At 28.3% G+C, this 25,512-nt stretch overlaps 1 protein-coding gene across 2 annotated transcripts in view; it reads left to right on the forward strand.

Moving 5' to 3' along the window:
- Positions 1–25,512, forward strand: part of LOC100158929 (GTP-binding protein Di-Ras1-like) — a 56,060-nt gene that overhangs the window by 24,389 nt on the left and 6,159 nt on the right. For both annotated transcript variants that reach the window (XM_016807052.2, XM_001944531.5), the window contains exon 3: positions 21,698–21,942. In XM_016807052.2, coding sequence (XP_016662541.1) covers positions 21,698–21,942 — 245 coding nt within the window. The remainder of the gene's footprint in view (positions 1–21,697; positions 21,943–25,512) is intronic.

Raw genomic sequence — 25,512 nt, forward strand, 5'->3', positions numbered from 1 at the left:
ATTTACGATTATGTAGATTTTTCTAGCAAAAATGTAAAATACACGAGTGAGAGACCAATGGTTATATTAATTCATTTAAACGAACAAAAAATGTTTGTAAAACTACGTTATGATAATCACCCATTTTTTTTAGTTTTTAGTTTACACCAATAATACAAAATCTCATCAGGAATTATTAACTATATAACTCTTGATTTAAATCGTGCAATTTAATTAGGTACTAATTCATATTAAAGTTTATTTTACAAGCGCTTGATAATAAATTTCTATTACTGTCAAGAATTGTAATTAATGCCTATGTAACTAATTGTCACCTCGTTGTTCTTGACAGACCAATGTCGAAAGCAAATTTAACTTATTTGTTGATTAAAATAAAGTAGAAGTGACAATTGTACAGTGTCAGTTAAATGTAGGTATTAAAAAAAAAATAATACGGTCAAGGTGGAATCCCAAGCTGTGAGCTAATAAATGGGAATATACCTATATGCTAAATATGTAACTGATCGTCAAACAAATATGTAGTACGGCTTAGTACACTTTTCTACACGTATTTTTCAGTCTAACTCGTTCATTTTGTGTATTCTTGAAATTGAATATAGAATATATATAGTTATATGGGTAGGTTACAATAACCGATATTCAATATTCACTATCTTAAATCGTTCAGAACACGCACGGAATGTGTCTTGAAAATATGATTGACTTTATATATTGGAATACTGAATCATATAAAACACCAAAATAATAAAATAAAATAACCAACAGATATACAACAGACATAAATCACATAAAGTAAGAATCATGAGTTTTATCACAGGTACCTAACATGTGTATGTATGATTGTACCTAATATTATTATTCAAATTTTCCTTGAAGTGAAATGTGAAAAATAAATAAGAATAATAAACGAATAGAAGAGCTAAACCCATTTTGATTTTCAAACCAGAAAAATGTAGGGTAACAGCTCGATTGTGCACTTTTCGTTTTTAACCTGATAAAATCATAAATTACTAGAATATTATGTAGGTGTAGGTAAATTATGTGTACCGAATATTATACAATTTAAAAATTTATGAATTGGTCGTAGGTATTCATAATATTTGTTATACCAAATTCTACCGAAGAACTAATTATTAGATAACGACTTTATTATTCTCTAATCTCTTTTATAATAACAGGTTTAGGGCCGAAAACAAAATAATATGATCGTTGTTGGTTTGGAAAAAAATTGTATATTTATATATTTTATTCTTTTATAAATATCATCATAATTTATCTTTATAGTATGTACCTATTAAATATAGTACTTAGGTATTTCGGTATACCTACACCTAATAGCAGCATTAATAAAATCTTCCGTTGTCCTCTACAACTTGTAAAAAAAAAAAAAAAACAATATTATATTGTTCATTTCGAATAAAATAATTAGGTTTACAAAAAATGTTTAATCAAGGCCAACTATGATAATATTTTACCGTCAATCCTAACCCTATGTCTGTAATTTCAGGAATGAAAATGGTTGAGTAATGGTTTGTTCTCGAGTGAATATTGTATGACAAATATTATTATGATTACGACAAAATTGCTATACATGCCGTATTATCATGTAGGTACATATAACAATTGTATGATGCGTATATATAGTATATGTAATGTTGTATGTACATAATATATCAATTGATGTGTACCTAATCGTGTTATGACTTGTGATCTTATCAGGTAAAAATGGATCGGTGCACAATTTATTATGTTAATGGTTTGGTGCGCGCAGTCGTGCCATGATTTTTCGGGCCAAAAAAGGATAAAGGACGCCATTGTGCAGCACCGAAAATTGACTATATAGATTTGAATGGAATGGTATAACACAAATGTTAATAAAAGATTACAAGAAAAATATTTGAATATATTGATTTTCTTCTTCTTACATGTTTATTGACAGTAGATTTTGTGTCTTCATTTTATTAAATTAACATTCAAATCGAAAACTATCATTTTTTATTACCACTATTGATAATATCTTCATAATATTACATACCTAACATATCATACACAACTGATTTACTTGATAATATCATATGACTTCAAAATTTTTTTAATAATAGAACCTATCAATTATCGTCACGTATTATTTATTAATTTGGTAAGAGAAAAAAATCAAACTTTGTATCTATCTTCAATAACAGTTTTACAGGATAGACATTTTAAAATTAAATTGAATTCATACAATATGAATATCAATTATTATGGCAACAATAGACACTAATATGGTTTCTTAGAAAAAAAAATAAAAATATTTTTTAATTAATATATTCAATTGACTGAAAAGTATCTATTTAATACAACATAGTTTACTACTCTGCAGAGTACGTGATAAATACCAGTAGTAAATTTAATTCATATACCTAAGCTACACCATTATTTTACAATAATTATCTAATATATATTTTAATTAAATTATTTAGTATGACGAACTTTATATAAATTCGTTTCATTAATAATATATCATATTACAATGGCACAGAGGCAGACTGTATTTCGAATTTTACTTTTATTTCGATTTGAAAACACTGACGCATAACGTACATCAGTTATTTCCTGTAGGATTAAATGTTTGACCATTATACTTAAATGTCAAACTATGTTTGACAATGGAATATTACAATAGTATATTTTTCTTAGAATTTCAATACCTACACAAAAAAAAATAAGGGAGCTCGTTCTACTGTATTATAGGCGTCGAGCGTAACTTTTCACTGCAGGATAGGTCACTGTATGGATGTGATCAATATGAATTCAATGATAAATCATTGAATACCTACGAAAAACGATTCTGAGCTGAAACTGTCTGTCAGCATATATTTCTAAAGATATTTTGTGAATTTATATCGTTATTAGTAATGTAATTTTTTATTAGTAATACTGCACCAATACAGTAGGTTAACTCATTTTTGCCTAAAGCAGACATTGGCGGATTCGATTCGTAGGTTAGGTTAGGAAGGGGGGGGGGGTAATATCCTTTTGGTCCAAAAATTATATTTAAAAGACCAAAAATAAATCATTATTTATAGGTAGTTTATAATATCTAGTGCGGGTCTTGGCCCTTATACCCGCCTAAATACCGTGCCTTGAAGCAGATCGCATATATTACAATATAATAATAATATTCCAAGATGTTATTAACTCGTAACTCAATACCCTGGAACGTTTTGAGTAGGTTTACGGTATAAATAGCTGAAAATGAATCTTAAATATTATTTTACAATCATTTTATATTTATGAATTAATATTTTTAAGCTTGAAGATCAAAGCATTGTTTCTATTATAAAACGATGCATATTAGTACACTATTGGTATGACTACAGAACACGGCGTGCCACGGTAATCCTATATGAATCTGCAGTTAATTACTTAGAATAATTAATAAAATATAAATTAATTTTTAAATAAACGAACATTTTAAATTACAGAATTTGAGTTACAAGTAACGAATTAAATATGTACGTAAGTATTACGAACTCGAATTAAAATTTATAGTATTATGTAGGTTCTGGTCGGTATGATATTTTATTGGTTTCGCAACTCACTTGTTTCAGTACCTCTTCATTATTTCATATAGGTACGCATTAAGATAATAATATGATGTACTACTCGTTCATACTATTTGTGATAAAAATATAATATTACGCTTAGTGTGAACCTATGAAAAAATATTGATTCGTTTATGTACGCATATAAGTACTCAAATATTATATTTTTAGTAGTCATTTATAGTAAATACACCACTATGACTATGTGTAGTAGACAATATATTATACAGTTTTGGATTATGCGTGCATCTGATTACATAAACTATTGATGTGTTAAACCTATTAAACTTTATAGGTGTATGCGTACAATATAATAACATCCAACTATCTAAATATTGATTGAATAGCTGTAATGTAAGTATATATTGATGTGTTTATACCGCATAATACACCTTTAGGCTATAGTCATACTGATTCGTACGACGTACTGTGTACCTACCTACGCGTTAATATTTGCTTATTTCAATGTGTTGAATGATATTCAAACTTGCAGTGTTTTGCTTGATAAGGAACAGGTATAATAAGCATATAGTAGGTATAATTAATCTGCAGGACGCAGGTCAGAGCTGGGCATGGACGGTCTTAGAAAAAAATCAAAGAAGGACGGGCGGGTGTAGTCCTCTGCAGAAATCCCGAGTATAAAGATGATTTTATATGATCAATTTTTACATGTCAAACTATAATAATTTGCAGTGTGTCTCAAAAATTGAATTATTCGCTTAGACTTTCGGCCGTAATAGAAAATGGCTATGGCGGTTTTTACGCACCACAATATTATAATTTTCGGTCCACGATCGAAATCAGCTGATGGACATGCATTACGTGTACATGATATGATTATAATGTGAACACTTTGCTGTGTCGCGCATAGTTCCCGTGCTATAGTGTACTACGCCCCCTTAGAATATATTATATTTGAACGACCGCGTAAACCGCGTAGGTACATGGTATAGTATATAACGCCTGTATAACGGAATATCAACCAACAATTATTATACTTTATCAGGATACATAATATATATTATAATTTACCTAATAAATTATAATAGACACTAATCGTGTAATCTTAATTTTTTTCTGTATCATCACACGTAGGTAGTTCCACACTTCCACCTCGTTTAAATATTTATGACTAATATACAACTAATAGTTTTGATTAAGTTCAACATTTTAAATAATAATAGTTTCAGCTCCCGCTACTGAAATGTGTGTACCTATTACCACTCTTGTATCATCTCTATTAACCCCGTGTATTGGTACAACTCCTGCTGTAAGTCATCGATAAAGCATATTATATAATATTATATTGACATTTTAATTCAATAATATGCGTTGAAATTTCACTGATGAGAGGTATTAGAGGAAGGAAATTTTTTTATAGTTATGACGTAATATACCTATCTATATCGTATTAATAGCTTCAATTAACGGGAGTGACTAGAGCGGCAAAACTTAATATTTCATCATAATAATTCATGTAATTAATTATTTTAACAATAAAACAGGAAATGTTATCACATTAATTTTTATTAAAATTCTTTGATAATATACCTTTTTTAAATTTAAATTGATATGGATAATTTATTTTATTTTATTCATGAAAAGCTGAGTGCCACGAGCGTAGGACGTTTTCACAACGCTATTTAACTGTAACAAATACAATTTTTAATAATCCATTTGCACATCACTTTTGTCAACAAAAAAATATATTAAACAATTATTAAAATAAAATATATTTGTTTTAGCTTGAGTAGATTCGTAAATTGGTCATTATTCGCATTCATGAAAAAATGAAAAAATGATTCAAATATTAAATTAAAATGATTTAAAATATATAATTTTTTTTTAAAATAATAATTTTTTAATCTGATATTTATACTGGTATTATGTTATAGGTGTATCATCCGATAGTATGGTGGTCCTACCAGTTATACTGTTAGAACGTGCGATGCGCAAACGACGAACCAAATTTTTTACCTGGGGGAATAATGATGAGCAAACGACTAATTCCGAGTGGTTCGTGGGGGATTAACTGGGATGTATCACAATGATATAATAGTTGTCAGCAATTTCAAACAACGTTTCCGAAAACTTTAATATTATTTTTGATAAAAAAATTGTTTCCATGTTTTAATTACATTATATTGTTTTTAATAAAATTGAAATGATCTTATTAGAATAATTGTGTACTATGATATAGTTCATTGTAGAAGACACTATGGAGTCGGCTATAAATTCAAAGCCCCCAAAGTCCCTGGTTTTACAATTTTTTTTTTTATGAGGCTGCGCTCGCTTTCAAATATTGAATTCTAGTTATAAAGCAAAAACAACAAGTCAGTTAATTTGGTGATATAATATTTGAAATATGTTTTCTTGGTACGAATTTTCTCTATCATTGTTGTGTATTATAATTATTTTCCTTATTTTAATGACTCGAGGACATATGCAATAGGTACCTTTAATTGATTTTCGACGCTTCATTGCATATAACTGAACAAGTAGTCACTTTTATATTTATTTAGACATTTTAAAGAAGGTCGCTGTTAGAACTCAGAAGGCACCTAACGCATACAGTGGGAGCCAACATTTGTTTTCTCAACTCTCACTTTCAGACGACTATATTATCACGGGTGATATCATCGCGGTCGTCACAGTCCTTTCACATTGAGATATTTCATTATTTCGAGTGTTCGAATTCAATACCAAATTTATGGTGGCTTTCATCGAAGACGACGACGACGAAATATACTTTACCTATGCCCTATACGGTAGGATAAGACACTAAAGAACAATCGCCTTTTTATTATAGTTAAGTGTGTCTGGTCTCCAGAATATTTAATTTTATCGTTTGTTTCTTACTTCACAATATATTCTTCCGTCAAACTCACGTTTTCTTTTTCATTGTTCAGTATAGCGATGCCACTACGGTAACTACACAAAAAAGCAGTTGTATTCAAGGTAATACTGAAATCATGCTCGAGCAGTGAGCATCACTCACTATTTTATTGTTTAGTTATGCATTTATTAAAATTCTAATTTTTGTAATTTTAGTGTATATATAATATATATATATATATATATATAATATATAGGTAGGTAATATAAAATTTCATATTTTCATATATCAGACATAACTTACACAATATACGAGTATAAATGTTGTTTCTTCGTCCAGTGCGGATGCGGTATGATGCATTGAACTATAGATGATTCATATTATATAAAACGCCATTAGTATATGGGATACTGTATAATACGATTGCAACACGGGACCAATCGTAACACCTCATGCAATGTCTACCTTTACAGTCTATACAAATATTTCAAATAAAATAGGTCAGCAAATAGAGTTGTCCTGGGAACTGTATGATTAGGTATAAACGATGATATCCCCAGTACGATGATATAAACATGTTTTCCGCCAAAGGATTAAGGAAGCAAGATATATTTTTGATTATTATTAAAATATAAATTCATTAGTTTACTTTTTTTACTTAAACTTTAAAAATTTTTTTTATTTATTTAAATATATTCAATCTATTTACAAAATAAAAACAATAAGTAATAAGGATAACATAGAAACTTTAACCTATGGTATTTTGTTCTTTGCTTATTGTTATAAATGTATGCGCATAGACTGAGGGAATACATTTATCTATTTTTAATTGATTTTGTTTTCGAGTACTCCATCTAATAAATATTTGTATATTTAATTTTTATAGGAACAATAACAAATAACAGTGTATCAAAATATAATGGTAACACTTTATTTATTTAATTCGAACATGATTTGGTTAAACATTTGGAAGTTTAAGATACCTAGTAAACATTTGATAAAGATAATTTGTATACGGCGATTAACATAGATCACAATATTGTGCTTACAATTTACTATTATACTATACTTTGTATCGCATTTTATTATCTGTTAAATATTGAATTAAAGTTTTAGAAAACGTTAATCTCAAATTAAAAAGAAAATATTTAAATATGTATGTACATATTACTGTATAGTTGTTTTTAAAATTTAAACAAATACGATTGTATATCGACTTAAATTCTATGGCAAATATTAGATTAGACATGTCTAAGATGCGCATCTTACAAGGGCGTCAAAAAGGGGGTGTAAGTAGGGACTAGGGACAGTATTCTCCTACCCCTCGATCTTTTTTCCTTTACAGTTTTCCATTTTTGGGTTCTTAGGTAAGTGGTCATAATGTAGTACAATATTAAGATTTATGACATAACTATAAAAACCAAGTCAGTATTAAATTTATGAATATTTATTTTCGTTTGAAAGCTTGGTAAAATCATGCAAGATTACATATGGCGTGAAAACTGATGGCGTTATTTGGCAACGTGTTGGCGTATACCTAGTTGAGTAATAAAAGAGCCTAGTGAATTTAAAATAATCTTAGTTGTTTTCTTTAGTTAAATAATATACATCTATCTGGGGAATCATAATATTTAAATTGTACCTATACCTATACAACATGTAGGTTCCTATAGTGGAAAATTGTTTCCCCCCTCCCCTAAAAAATCGTAATGACGAAATTGACGTTTCATTATATATGTAATGAGTTTAAAAAATCAAAACCAATTAAAACTAAAATATATTATAATCCACAAATCCACAATTTATGTACCAATAATAATAATATACCTCACATGAGATTATAAAGGACTAAGTACCTATTCAACTTTTTTATTGAATTATTTAATGCAAAAAATGAGAAGGGATAAGTCAGTTTTTTAGCTGGAAATAATTTAACTGATTTAAAATCGTTTATTTAAGCAGTATTAATTACAAACTAAGCAAATAGGGGTATGTTTCTCTGAATATTGTTTCATACAATGAAAATAAAAGTGAATTCCCCCTCCCTCCTAAATTAATTCATCAAAAATAATAAACTATCAGGTAGCTGTCAAACCATATGGAGTCTAATGGTTTTAAAGTGTATTTTATTAAAAATATTTTTCATGTAGCAGCCTTAAACGATTTTTATGTTTCATTTTATCGCTTAAAAATTGCCTATGATTGAACTTTAATGAGATCACTTTTCCACTATCTTGTAATGAAATAAGTCAAACAAGAGATGTGATACAACACAAATTATGTAGCTATAACGACGGCCACCTGGTCGCTGAGGCCATACCAAACTGCAATTTTCCTTATATTAAAAATATTAATTGAAAATATAAAATACACATTATATTTATGTTCTTTAGTTTTAATTGGAATTTTTAATTGTGTTTCATATCTACGTGTTTGATGTATTTGAACAAATTTGTAATAATATGATTCGTGCATAAGACGTAGTATATCATCATTAGGTATACCAATATAAATGTCATTAGTAAATGTAATTTTACAAAAAAGACGTAGTTGATAATAAAAAAATAGCAATCCTTGAATATAACAAGAAAAACACACAACCGTAAGGAAGTTAAACACCATAATATCATGTTACAAAATGAATTGTAATTCGAAGTATTATCAAGTTGTAATTTGGGATAAGAACTATTAAAAAATACTAAAATGTTATTTACGTCAAATATAGTATAAGCTATGAAGTGTAATTGTATTTTGTAATATTTTCTTCGAAAGTTTTAGAATCGGCATGCGTACCGTATTTGCATAACACCAGCTATAAAATAAGTAAAATATTTTTCCATACGAGTGCCATACTTGACTAGTAGTACAAGTATAAATGTTAAGTTACAGACCTACAGTACTCTTTCTTAAAACATTTGAGCAATTTAAAATATTCTACATTACTATAATGTTCAAATTCCCATGTTTTTAATTTTTTTCATAACAATTCGTAGTTATTGTGACCATGTTTGAACTGTTTTATAAATAAACAATATTAAAAAGCTTTTAGAATAATTTATAAGTAAAATATTTTTTTAGATTCAGCCGATCAAGCCAGATGCTATATAGTCTTACGATAATGTATTTTTTTTTTTTATATAAATACTTTTTGGAGAATTAATAAAAAGTGTTTTATAACTTTGTAAGTTCCACATATTTTTTTATCCTTAGGAAAATCTATTCTAATGTAAAATCTGTACTTAAATGAATTTCTGATAGAGGTTAAGCTTAGGAACTATTCTGTATCGATTTCAATAAAAGTTATATCAATAGATTTCTTGAGACTCGGAGGGCGTTCTTAGTTTCTTTTTTCAACCCATATACCTATTATAGGTTGCTGTATAAGATGGCTCACATATAAATGTCATTTTTTCACACGAAATTTGAATATTATTTTGTTTGTATTATAATATATAGAGTTGCAATTGGTTACAGAAAATAAAAAAGTATTATGGTCGGAAATAATTATTTTTCTCATTAAAACCAGCCGATACATCTAAATATTTAATATATGTATACCTAGTCAGCAGGGATTTATTTGGTTATATTTTTTCCCGAGCAAACTTGATATGAATGTGACGGTGGGGATTTATCTGGAAAAACATTGTTTTTTTACGGTAAATTAAAATATGTCGCCTGTTTTAGGAAAGGCATGCCTAAAAATTTGTACGAATATTCTACTAACAATATGACCAAAAACATAATTTACCGCACAGCTTTGGAAAATTTACTTTTTTGTAATTATTTACGATCATATTTTAATTAATTTTTTGTTATCATTTATCATGCGCATCACAAACGCAAAGTATTCAAACTGTATACAGTATACACTACGATTTTTCAACTTGCTCAATTAATTGTAATATTGCATGAAACACGCACAGATACATTTGGCTGTCTGTTGACCGGAGAGGAGAGGAGAGGAGTACTATTATAGCTAGTAGATAATTAATAATATGGTCGGAATAATAGCTACACCTAGGTAGTAGTTATTTTAATAATATAAAAATATAGGTACTTGTATGAGTGTATGACTTATCAATTATTATAGCCACATTAACGTGAATTAAAATATGAAAAAATTCTGTTAAAATAGATATTTTTTGCACATTGGTATAGCAGTATAGGTAGCTTTGGGTATATGCTGGTATAGCGGTACCTGCTGTAATAATAATAATCTAAAACGCTTTTGAAAAAAATAAAAAATATATTATATTTAAATATATAATAAACCACTACTTAAACAATTGGACGTACACCAAGTAATTATCTATAATATATTTTATTTAAAAACTGGATGTACCTATTGCAATAAAGTTTGAGTGAAAATATTTTTTGTTGGCCGATTTATACAATTTTCATGATCTATTTGAATATTTAAAATTAAAAACTCCTAGAAAAGTTGACAAAGCATTTTCTCAAACAGAATACTTTATCACCGTGAAAATGTGACGTTAAAAATTTCAAATAAATAATAAATGTGAATAATATGATGAACATTTTACTCGCATAAATCATAAAATGTATAGGTAGTCTAAACATAAAAGCTTGTTTATCCCGCGGGAGTACTATGATATAATTATTATAAAACCTGAACTGTGGAACGTTAGAATTATATAAAGAGCAGGCACATTTTTATTTTTTAGTATAAATTCTTCAAAAATTATAGGTAATCATTATATATATATTTTAATTCCTCTGATTTAAGTATTAATAACGTTCTGTTTATGGCGATACGTGCATTGTCTAACCTAATCGTTATGGCTAGGTATTATATATACTTACTTGTTATCGTCATAACACCACATCAGAGTTTTTGTTTATAAAATACCAATTCCTTACAGTGTTTTATAATAACAATGCACTAATGCTATTTTACAAATTAAATTTTTTTTTTTATTATATTTTAATGTTTGTGACACGTCTGATTTCAAAGATATGTAGGTATGTAGTGGACTTACAAAAAAAATTATCTACACCTACCTATTAGGATAATAAATTTTTAGCATACTTCAGTAAAGTCTACCACACCTCTAACATAAATAGGAGGGTGGATTTCAATGCGTCATTCGAACTGTTATTTGCAGAATCTTGATCCATTGTGCTTTCAACAGGATTTTTATTTTGAATTAGGAATTCAAAACGATTTGTAGATTTAAATTATTTTTTACCTTTATTTTTTTTATTTTTTTATTTTTTTTTGTGAGCTAAGTTGATGCCCAGAAGTTGACGTTGATGACGAACTTGACAGATTTCTTTTATTCAACGCGTTTAAATTACTATTATTAAACAAATTTCAAGGAGGAACGAGATAGTTTCATTTTTATTTATTGCATTTCATTGCTTAAACATGGACGGTTTATTTTAGTGAATATTCAGATCAAATTTAATGTTTTTTTTTTATTGATATGAGAATGGGCTTAGTAGCAGTGGGTAATAATATTATCAAGACCGCCCAGGACAGCCACGGATAAGGAGACGTCACAAACAAAATAACTTAGGTAGATATATAACAGTTACGCGAATTCACGTTGAGTTACTTGATGACTGCAGTGTTATCCTTACTGTAATAATATAATAACAATAAAACAGACGTAGTATGTAATGAATATTGACGTATAACATTGATATAACATGATTGAACAAAAAACGAAATAAAAAACATAAGAATATAAAAAAAAAAAAAACAACAAAATTACAGTAAAATAACTATAGCTAATAATAGATAACTAAAATAAAAATACGTAATATATTTTTGTCATGCCCACACCAAACTTTTGACTTTCGATGGCAGTCGAGCTCGGAACGTCAGAAAAACTAATCTTTTCCCGTCCAGTGGACAGTAAATGTTTTTTTTTTTTTTCCGAACGCTGCAGTAGTAGTTGTAAATAGCTGGTGCTGTAAGTGGAAATCCCTCTACGCAGTTGGCGGAAAAGTGGAAATCCTCCGCCGGAAAAGTTCCGAATCAGATTAATATACACGAGCGTATCGATGGCATACGGTTAATCTAACATATATCAAATACTAGCTAGTAGGCGGGTTGCCTGCGTGCTGCTGATGTAACAGTAAGGCGAATCTATATAGATAGGTGCCGGGAACGTCGAGATCAGCTGTCCATTATGGATTACCTACTATTATTATACCTAATACCGATAGAGGCGTTTACGGAGGTGGCAGAGGCTTGACAAAAAAAAAATATATATATATATATATTTGTGGTTCGTTGGCTCGTTCGGGAAGGCAATTTCAGAAAATAGCTCACTTTCCTGCGCCCCTGCCACACAATATAGGTATACTATTTAATCATTATGTCACAAATGATGCGCCTTTAGGTACCCATTATATTATATAATATTGTATATTTCTTGTTAAAGTTGAAAAATACACTCTCACATGTAATTCGTTTAACCTTCATAATATTGGCTATATATTTTATAATATAGAGTCTAAACATCGGTATACATAAAACTATAAAATAATGCGTCCTCACACTACGCACTTAATATCATTTTTATATTTAACTTCATAACGACATACTTTTTGAAACTTGTAATCATATACGCGTAAAAGAAATACTATAATTAGCTAGTTCTAGATAAAACCGATTTCATTATCTGATTGATAAACCTAATGAAACATTAATCATTATATTATATACACTTGATACATTAGGTATTTTTATATTTTTTGAAGCATAATAGCTAGTATTGAATCGAACTACTTTTCATATAAAATACTCATCCTACGTCTTGTCTACAATAATTGGACGTTCGAAACGTTGCTCTTCACAATGTACGGTTTGTTAAGACTTTTTATATATAATATAACACATTGTATTATGTAATATATATCAATTAGTGATTTGTAATTTGTACTTAGGTACCGTACAATGTACAACAAATAAAGCTTTGATTTTATATTACTTTTAAGTTTTAGGTACAGTATAACTTCATGGATAATTAAATATTTCTTATTTTTAAATAACTCTGTTTTTTGTCCATTATTCTTTAAAATATAAACACTGCCAGCATATGTATGGGAGGGTAAGAACACAAATGATTTGAAAAATTAAATTTTAAATTCATAAAATCAATAAGTATTTTGGTAATTTTTTACGGGAGTGCAACAAGGGAGGGAGTCTAGATGCTACAATATTATATATATATATATGTATATGTGGGTATTAGAAATTAGACATTACAAGTGTATCGGTTTTGTATGAAAATACACCCTTCTTATTTCAGTCATAAAAACGTAATAGGAGTATCGAAAAATGAAAAATAGCTGCATATTCGAAAGGTCAAATAACACGCTTGGCGAAATGGGGGCAGAGTAAAATAGATATTGGAAATATTTACATAGGTACGTATAAATGGTATAGATATAAATAATAGATACGCTATCCATAGACCAATTTAAGATTTAGCACCCTGTTTCATTCTTTTTTTGTGAAAATACAATACAATTATCTTGAATATATTTTCTTTGATCGATAAAATAAGGAGAATTGATGTTTGGATTAAATAATTACTTCCCAAAAGAAGATCACTATAAAATATATCTATATGTTATTATAATCTTGGAAATGTTCTTAAATTTAATTTATAACCTGTTTTTACTCATAATATTACTTTGGAGGGCAAAAAAATACGGATACATTGTTTTATCTACGATTTGTATAATTTAACGCCCTAAAGTATAGGGCTATAAAATGCCATATGGCCTATGCCAAATCAGATCCAACATCTAAGGTTTCAAGGAAATAAAATTGAAACTTGTGAAAGAATATAACCTTCGGTACGAATTTTCATTGTATTTTTTATGTACGACAAGAGAGTAAATTATTGGGAAATCAGAGACATGACAGTGTTTCTAATAACTATTATTTTCTTATAATAACTTCTTTTTTTTTAGTACCTATTGCATTTATTTCTGTTTTTATGGCTACAATTTTATTTATCGTCAATAAAATAAAAATATATTTTATTTTATTTCGTTCAAACGAGACATACGTCATTACGACATCATTGGTGTTAGATCATGAGCGAAATGCGATGAATGTGTATAGGTTTAAAATAATATTATGTGTTAGTGGTATGTTAATGATCGGGAGGAACTAAAATTAGTTACGGAAAAACGTGAGTTCTTACGCAATACCATTGTTTAACAGATTCGAGTTTGTTATTTTAGATTCTGAGCGGAGCGACGGAGCTATTGTTTTTACAATGGTGTTTATTATTTTTTTTTTTTTCTTTTTCTTTTTATATCCTGTATACAAAATTTCTTCCAGAAGGAGTGTTTCGATTTCAACATATAGTTACCTTATCTTTTAGCAAATTGGATCAAGATGGTATTTAGAGAGGTCATTTTTCGATTTTCTCAATAGTTATTTAATGCCACTGGAAAAACCGCCGAAAAATTACGAAAAAACGCTAAAAATGGGATTTTAATTTCTAACGCTTTGTTTATCACCTTAAAAACGAATAAAAAATTGTAATATTTTAATATTAGTTCAACTTAATTACCTACATGATAAAATAAATAATAACAATTTAAAATATCCAGACTGACAAACCGTCTCCGCTCAGAATCGTTTTTCTTATACAATGATATTATATCATTCAATTCAAATTTAATACAACCATTATACAATGACCCACTTGTAATCTACAGTACAGCAGAACGACATCCACTTACCTGCTTTTTTTGTAATTAAGTAACAAACGACCATAGATAGATCGACTATTTTTTTTTTCAATTTATGTACGATAAACATTTTTGTTTTCGAGTAAGAAAGCGCGAAGAAGTCGAAAATTTCAAATATCTATAAACAAGTACGTATGTACTATGTTATAAAAACAGTTTTAATTTAAGGCTCCTTAAAATTTGTTTTTACCACAATCATAAATATCGAAAATATATACAATTTTTTTTTTTATAAACGTTTTTACTTTTTAGTTAAAAATTGTATGCAAAATTCATTAATATTACAAAAACTCTCGTGGTGACCGTCAACCATGAAATATCGTGTTCTACTATCTTGTTACATATTTTTATAATGTGTATTCATAAAAAACCTCCCCGATTTTTTTCTATTTAAAACATATTGTTTAATAAACAAAACAATTGTGCTCATACAAACCTTAAATAAAAACTTAATTTTAATTGATCTACTAATTACAAAAAATCTTTATCTACTACGGTGGCTAAATCGGACCGTGATAAACACAATCATCATAATCTGCATCTACCATGCGTTTACAAATTCTAAATCCGTCGTTTCTGCTATAATTTTTTCCAAAGATCGTGTACAGATCAAAGTGTGCATATGACAATATCGTTAATTAAACATTAAAACCAATCTATTCAACCAGATGTTGAGACACTCCCATAAAATCTAACCACATAAATTCACCTCACTTCGCCCTTATCCCAACAAATATTAAGAAAAATAATACATTTTTTTTCATAAAATAACTTTTACCTATTCTCGGACCCTTTAGTTGAGGAGACTGTTAAAATTGACCAAAAATACCAATATCCAGCGAACTTCCCTCTTTCCAAATCAAACCTCCACTCCCTATCATTTGAACTGTAAATTACTACAAGTCTTTTCTGTGACAATATTAAGGAGCTAACGATACGAGAACCATGTTTGTGCAAAAGTTTCAAAATCTTACTGTAATCATCCGCCTATAGATGTGTTCGCTGAGGATATTCCCAGACCTCTGATTGCTGTCATAAACTTTATGATCTACCTGCCAAATGCGCGCTTTGTAGTGGAATCGACCCAACCAATTACAAGGGGTTGCCCTGCCTTAAAAAATTCCAAGCTTCCCTTTTTTCTACTGAAGAAGTTAAACTCAAACCACAATACCTTTAATCATTAGGTAGATACAAATGTAAACACTACTTCCAATACGAACTCTCCACCAAAAAGGTCATATGCCCAAGCAACATTAAACGATTCCCACATCAAGCCAACCTTTCTACCATCTCCCCAAACCCTGACGGCCGACACAATAGACCAGCAAATGGCACTCTTTCTTAACAATTTCTTAGTTACTATTAATCCTTTTATCTATACCTACCATCTATTCTCATAAAATATAATATGCTCTCTAGCGATGATAAATAGACCAAGTACTATAAGTTTCCTTATAGGTTTATACAGTGTCAATGGATGCGTCCTTTTCATTCAGATTATCACATCATGTTAATATAATATTATCATATTTATCATATTTGCTAATAAGTAATATGTATTGTTTTGTTTATGTACACAGATTGTGAATTGTATCTTTAATAAAATGAATATAAAAATACAATATTACAAATATTATAAATTATATTACAAATTATGAAATAGTTAATAATTTACAAAAATTTTAATTTTAACACCTCAAGTTTAAATTTGGTACAAGACTCCTCATAAATATTGTTCTTACGAAAACCGAAAAATCTCAAAAATATAAATGCACAACTCTTGTTTATAGCCATTTTAAATTTATCTTTTGTCGAGATTGGATATTCAAATGAAAATTTAAAATGTTTTAGTTTATATTGTTGTAATTCTAAAAATATTATTTATAGGGACTTGAAACTTTTCGTTACAACCTAAACATATATTATTATTTACTATACACAATTTTCAAATTATTTAAATTATTTTTAAGTTATTTATACCACGAACATATTCACATGAATCTATTTTTAACGGAAAACGATACGTGTGCGTTGACTTATAAATTACCAATAGTTAGTATTACTCTAATTATTATTGTATCATATATGCGATTTGTTTTTTTAAAAATTAAAAATTAATTTATTCTATCACTATAATAGAAGAATAAATTAATAATAGCAACATAAATTGTAAATTTGTATATTTTACTATATATTTAATTTAGAGGTAATTAAATCCTTAGAACTATATAGTATGCTGACAGACCGTCTCCGATTTCCACTTTAGTTATATTACAATATTTACATAATCATAAAGTCCTGTTATTTATCTAAATTAAACACCTAAGTCCTAAGTTTACTTAGTCTTTAATGTTTACACTACAGTTTGAAAACGTAATACAATGTTCCATAAAAGTATTGCTTACTATAGTAATTCTATAAAAAAAGAAAAAAGTTCAGTATAGTTCCATAAATATTTTCCATGAACGTTTGAAATTTAAATTTCGACAAACTTGGATATTCACGTGGAAAATCACGATTTCTCATTATACGCGATTTTAGTTTTTTTTTTTTATTAGCCATTTAATCATAATAAAAATACCATGATATCTTTTTTTTCCATGGGCGTTTTAAGTCTAAATTCTGACAAATTCATCAAAATCATTAACAATTGTGATTAATTTTTTAGTTGAAATGTACAAACTATTTCTATTTTTATAGCTTAGGCTTAAAAATTATATAAAACTCAAAATCTAAAAAACATAATATTGTAACAATTACTTTTTATAGACATTTGAAGTTCTAATTTTGACAACATTTGATGTTTAAACAAATAATATAAACGACTAAAATTGTTGTTGTATTTCAAAAATATTCGTGTGGACCTTATTTTTTTACGTATAGGCATCATTACATTTTACTATGCGCAATGACATTTTCAAAATATTTAGATTAATTTTAGGCTATTTCCTATTCATACCGTAATTCTAATAGTAAAATAAAGTACTATAACAGCAATTTAAAGTACGATAAAAGATAGGTACTTTGTAATATAGGCTGACAAGGTGACAAGCCAGTAAGCCACGTCCTTTTGGAATCGCTTTTCGTATTCAATGATTTATCATTGAGTTCAAATATAACACATCCATTATACTGACATAGGTACTCTGTGACGAGGTACACTTGACTCCTCTTGTACATCAGAGTAGTTACTTACTTGCCCACTTTTTTTTTTAACTTAGCGATTTAACCTAATATATAATATAGTGTCCCGTGACAATATAAATACTTAACTTTTCAAATAAGAACCACCTTTTTTTTTTTCAAAAAACGATAATATCTACATTGAATATCAAATGGTATTTTTTTTTATTTTGTGTATATTAATTGAAATTTAATTAAGTTCAGTATTGATTAGTTTCTGAATATAATTAAACTTAATGTAGTTAAGATGATAGGTTATAATAGATAGGTATGGGTTTTAGGATAGAATGACCATATTATGCTCCGTTTGAAAAGGGATCGTCCCGTTTTTGAGCATCGTATCCTCTTGTTCAACCGATTTCGAAATCCCGTTGGCCGTTATCACTTATCTTCATATTATTATACATGCGTAAAAGAACAAAATCTGTGCACAAAACAAATACAAAACAATATTTTTACAGTTTAACATTGAATTCAATAATTTATTATAAAATGTATGAAGCCAATATTTTTACAGTTTAACATTGAATTCAATAATTTATTATAAAATGTATGAAGCATATAGGTACAATCGACTCTCGAAGTCTCGACATTTCAAACCTTTGATAATTCAAAACTCTCGACAATTCGAATTAAATGATCAGTCCCTTTAAAACCTTGTGGTGATTGAATAAAAACAATGCATTTAGGTTTACTGAAATTGTAATCTTAAGTAAAAATATATTGGGCAAACCAGTCGCCAGCACGTGACAATTCGAAATGTCTTCCACTCATCGCTCGGTATTGTTTCGTAACATAAACATTAGTAAAATCGTTAATTATTCTCAAACACCATAAAATTATTGCATAAAGTTTGAATTAGTATATTATATAAGTATCGAAAATAGTATATTGTAAAAGCTAATCTAAGTTCAATGTAGTAGAAAAAAATTAAATTTTTTAAAAATGTTTTTAAATCTGAGGATTTTTGTATTTGTGTCTCATATTGTTTTAATGCATAACATGTATCGAGGGTTGTCTGAATAAAATTTAATTTTTGTATAATTTAAAAAATAATAAATCAGAAATTATTTTATTACAATTTATTAGTTTTCAGTTTTATTTATTGCGTGCAGTGGCGTAGATACGATTTTTTTTCTGGGGGGGGGGGGGGGGGGGAGTTAAAATATATTTATGATACAAATTACAAGTTATTATAGTTAAACTAAACGTCATTTTTATTTTGTTTCAAATTGGTATTAGTTATAAATAGTTGCAATAGTTTTATATTAGACAATATTTAGACTGTTATAATAATTCATAAAATAAAATCCACTCAACGTTGTTATCGCTGTTTTTGTCGATTTTATAATTGGTTATAATTTCAGTAATAGTTATCGAGGCCTACCTATGATAAAATTGTCATCGACGATAATTTTCCCAAAACAAAATACCAATATAAAAAAGATTTTTTGTTTGGGGGGGGAACCCCTTACACCCCCCCTCCCCGTTACTACGCCACTGATTGCGTGATGTACGTATCTTTTTATAATCTAAATAAACGGTTAATACCTGAAATCAAAAATCAATCATCCCGGTTCCAGAGTAAATAAATCACCGTGTAGATTTGGTTTAAATTAATATTGAAATATATCAGTCCTACAATATGTTTTATGTATTAGCAAAAAAAAAATATACTTTTGAAACCGATACATAATAAATAATCGAAATATGTCTGCTTTATAAAAATATATTATACTTATAATATAATACTTATATATAAATTCAAGAAGGGCCAATGCCCAATGTCATACTGGGACGAATTTGAGATAATTTGACCTATGTCATAAACTCATAAATATTTGATTATGTTAATAGTGTTAAAACGGCCAATATCTCTGACGCTGTATGGCCAAAATAATACGTGTACATGTACATATACGTATTGGCCATTTTAAAATTAATTGATAAAAGTAAAATATAGATAATATTATATATTCATATAATGGGCCTATCTCGACATTGGTCACGTCAAATCTATAGCTGCGAAATTAGCCATTCCAAAATCAATCAATAAAGCTTATAAATATATAAGTTGATAACATTAAATATTATATTGTGCAATTTAATATTATTATTAGGGTTTAATAATACAATTTAATTGAAAAGTGTTTATTTCATAATTTAATTTTTGGCCAATGACAGATATTAATCATATTAATTATACATCAATAAGGCCAATGTGAAAATAAAATGTGTTCATTGTCTGAATTCGCAAAATACAAAATATGTTTCATTAAATGAAGAATGGAAAAGAAATGTAGTCATCGAAATTCCAAAACTTTAAAGTAAAATCGATAATGGTTGTATATTTGTTTTTTTTAAATTTCCCTTATTTTAAAATTAAATTTCCTAACAATGTCCTTTTTTGAAATTGGTCTTCCTTGCACCAAACCACACATATATATAATATATAAGTATATGTATAATACACCTGCTGTTAGAATATTTACATATAGAATAAAAAAAGCATAGTAGGTACTTGGGTCTTAAATTATTTCTTACTTAAAACCTTTCAAGTAATATGATTATTTTACGGTCTATAATAAAATCATAAAGAAATATTATAGTAATATAATATAGACATAAATATACAGTTTCTTGAAAAATATACCTTTGACTGAAAACTATTATTCTATGACTTCTGCGGAATGAATCAATTATGCGTCTCACTGTTTCAGATAATCATATAGCAAACGTCTAAAGGAGGGGCAGAGGAGGTCCCTAAATAATTGTTGTGTAAAAGTTTATCGTTTATTCATTATAATTTAGACTATTTTATTACAGCCGCTGTCGATGGCGGTAGCCGATATCTCCAGTAAAGACATAATAATAATCAAAAAACTTTTCCTACGAATCTAGAAAACTTTATAAACGGTTTGGAATGAAATCCCCGAGATCATAGACTATAATATAATATATACACTCAAAGATAATATTCCGAGTAAAGCAATTTAAAATCAATAATTGCACGAGCCATGTTTTTCATTTAACCGAACTAAACAAATAAATCCATCGTGTGCGAAAAACACGTATGCTCGAATATTGAGGGATGACTACGTATGATATAGTGAAGTCAGAGCAATGTATAATAATATAATACAATGAACTTGCGCAGTCTGTTGTTATCGTATAATACTCTTTGGTGCTGTTATATTATGAGACGTGAAAGGTGAGACTTGAATAAAATAAAAAAAAACGTCTCTACAACTATAATAGGAACATCGCGACGTACCGCTGAACCATATTTGTTATCGTTCACTTTCGACTAAAAAGCGTACTATATGTATGGATGTTTTTTTTCCAGAGAGAGGAAAACTGCAATGCCTGGCCAACAACAGGAACGCATCAGGCTGTCGTCCATGGGTGGGGAGTCGACTTGCAGCAACAGCAGCAGCGGGGGCAGTGGCAGCGGCAGTACGACGATGAAAATTCGGAGACGGGTGGTCATGATGGGTGCAGCTAGGGTGGGTAAGACGTCCATCATCAAGCAGTTCCTGTACGACCAGTTCCCAGACCGGTACAAGGAGACCATCGAGGAATTGCACAGAGGCCAGTGAACAAATTAATTATATCGTTCGTGACGTTTGTGTTTAACTTAAAAATCTCTATTTATTCAAAGTAACGATATTATATTATAATATTCCAACTGTTTGTTAAATATCAGAGTATTATCAAATTACATTTATTATTTTTTAACGAAAACTATAAATCGTTTTAAATTCGTAAAACGTGAAAATGTTGGTACGCTGTAAAGGTACACCACTTAAAATAGTTTTCCCAAATTAATGTCGCGCTCTCAAGTTTATATTGTTATTAAAAATAATAGGTAGCAGCGCGTATTGCGTCATAGTTTTAGCTAAATGAGATATGAGAAGAATCTTGATATTCGTTCACTGTCCCGTCCATTATTTTTAAGCTTGTTATTTTTGATTTATTATTTTTTTTTTTTCAGAATCCCGGAAGCTCCCTCGTTAATTGTATGATTTTTTTTTATCATAAACGACAAATTATTATTTATAATTAAGTAACACACACAAAATAACGTATAATACTATCTAAGCTGAATTTTATAAACAATAAAAGAAGTTCGCTAGTATAACACTAACGAAGTTATTGAAGGGACAAATGAAATGTATAAGGTTACCTTTATTATGTAACATACACCTATCTACGATATTATTACTGGAAACTCGGTTACACAAATTATTCATTTGTCTAGTCGTAGAAATTAAATTCTATAATACATTTTTCAAAGCATGTAGAAGTACCGTGTGCAAGGCACTAAAATTTCTTGGTTTTGTCAGACGTGTAAAGTGAAAATTCTCTTGGTATAAATTAGATGCTCTTATTAAGTATTTTTACCGTGCCTATAGTGAGGTTTATTTTGGAATACCCGAATATATGCATCTGCATTGTGGGATTCACAATCCATATACTATTAACATAAGGCATTAGCAAATATTATTTGATAAAATAAACATATTATTACATACAGGGCCCCCACAAAAGGGCAATGAGCATTTGGACCTGGAGTACAGAGGCCTGGCTATTTTAGGGGCCCGTTGAAATTAGTTTGTAATTTTTGAAATTTTAACAGTAATACTTATTTTATATTGAATAATATTTTTTGATATAAATGTATAATATCATAATAAGTATATTAAGTAGAAATTGTATATGGGAAAGTCGTATCGCTTGTAAAATATTGTATTTTATTGGAAGTGCCTAAAGTTTTGTATTGGGCCCAAAATTTGATGTGGGGCCCTGATTACAATATATTATTGTATATTTAATCAATGCTATTAATATAGTAGTATATTGTAAAGCGTTTACACTGTACATCGTAAATTATTATTTTTTGATATTAAATTAAAAATGTATCACTTACCGATAATTGTTCTCCTGTTCTAGGAAGTTAAAATATATTCTCCGTCTCTCATTAACTGTATGGAAAATTGAAAAACAACATTTTGAAGTTCCTCCTTTTTTTTCATGGAAGACGTATTCTTTCTCAGAGGTCCTAAATAGTGTTTTAATAGCACTATAATAATATGCTATCTTTCCAAAAAATAATAAAGAACTTCGTTCCAAAAATAAATGTCAACAGAATTTTTTTTAAAAACTTGATATAAAATTGTATATACCAGGAAAATCATGGTAAATATTGTAACGTACACTTTTGATTGAAAACTATGCTGATTATAGGTTAGGTAAAATGATTGATGCCCAATTGACATATAAAGTCAACCTCTATATTGATATGTCTCAACAATATATTTATAAAACAAAAGTTAAGTGAATGTCAGCGCACGCATTTATTTTTTCTCTCTGGTCTACAACATAGATAAAATGCATTTACGCAAAATCATTTTTTTATGTATTTAAGTTATCAGGGTAAAATCACTGATTATGAAAATTATAGAGAATCATATTTTTATGGGTAGAAAAATCAGTTTATCTAAATACTATTTCAAAACAATTTAATATTTATTTAATTTACAAAAATAAATTTTTATTTTTAAAGTGAAGTATAAATTCAAATAATAATTAAATATAAATCCGATATGTCAAACCCTCAAAAATATTATCCTCTATAGCTTTTGAGATAAGTGAATTTATTCTACAATTACTCAAAAGTTGTACAAAAATGATTTTATGTGAGTGCGTTTTATCTTTGTTGCACATGGGTCTGAGCGAGAAAACAAATATCGCGATGACATCCTGTTAAAAAGTGAAAGGAAAAAATCCATTTTTGTTGTACATACGATTTAATTTTCACAAGTATTGATACGCACAACTGTGTAGTGGGCTCATTCTTTTCACTTAATATATATTTTTTCATAATTTTTTCCGATTTCTCCAAACACACATAGTATACCCGAGAAAAAATATGATAAACTAAATTTTCTAGTCTATGTATAATTTATGAGTTTAAAATAAAAATTAAACAATCATTAATAACATTAATACAAAATATGTTTTGTTAATTAAAAAAAAAAACGGTGATGTAATCGAAATTTAACCTAAGTTTTGGTGATAAATTAAATCTATTAAATTATCAGTACCTATATGCTACCTACCGACCTATCTTAACGATTTGCTCTGCGAAGCCAACTTGTCTTGTGTCAATGCTCAAAGCGACTCGAATGTTTACCTACCTATTTATAATATAGAGCAATATATGGTAACTATTGGTTATTATAGAAATACGTGTGGTCGTGTGGAATATAAAACTAACATAACTTACTACTAATCTAAGCACAAATAAGCTCTTATTATAATATGTCACTATATTGCCTGGGCACATAATTTAATTTTAGATAACCATCCGGCCAAACAATAATTCCCACGAATGACGCCGTCTATAATACTTAGTATTTTAGTAACACTTAATTTTGTGCTGCGCGTCGGTTTACCAACGATTATGTAAATTTACTGGCTTCAATTTACCAAACTCGCATATAATATGAAAGTTATGGATTCAAACCATACCAAACTAACTTAGCCTTTAATAATTAATATATTATACATTTTAATAATTTACAATGATTAATGAAACGCGTGCATTACATTCTTACACTTAATGTCCTTAAAGATATTGTATATACACAATGTAACATAATATTACAGGAAACTGGTGCTGCACTGTTCACGTACTATGGTATCCTCAATATACTATATAATAATTGTTATATCATAAATTCATGACTCAATAATTCTTCCCAAAGCCCGTTTTCTCAATACCGATTATGGTTAAAAACTATAACTTGTAGAATGTAGATAAGTACCTACGTCCTACAAGGCTACAACTGGTACAAATCACATTCAATTTGTCCGTTCTTATTCCTTTGCATCCCAACACCAATTGGATTTTTTCTCCGTCTCTGCTCTTAATATTAACAGTAAACTACGCAACTACTATTTCAGTGATAATTATTTTATTCATGGATATAATAAATTAACAACAAACCACCATTTAGGAGCATTATTCAAAGAGTTATTAAGAACTTATTTAATAATCTTAATTAAAGAATCTTTCAGTTCTTAACTATTGTGTTAAAATAAATAGGTTTAATTAATATCATAAAATTAATAAATTAATATAAATAAATTAAATCT

Source organism: Acyrthosiphon pisum, chromosome A2 (genome assembly GCF_005508785.2).
Source record: "Acyrthosiphon pisum isolate AL4f chromosome A2, pea_aphid_22Mar2018_4r6ur, whole genome shotgun sequence".
NCBI lineage: Eukaryota > Metazoa > Arthropoda > Insecta > Hemiptera > Aphididae > Acyrthosiphon > Acyrthosiphon pisum.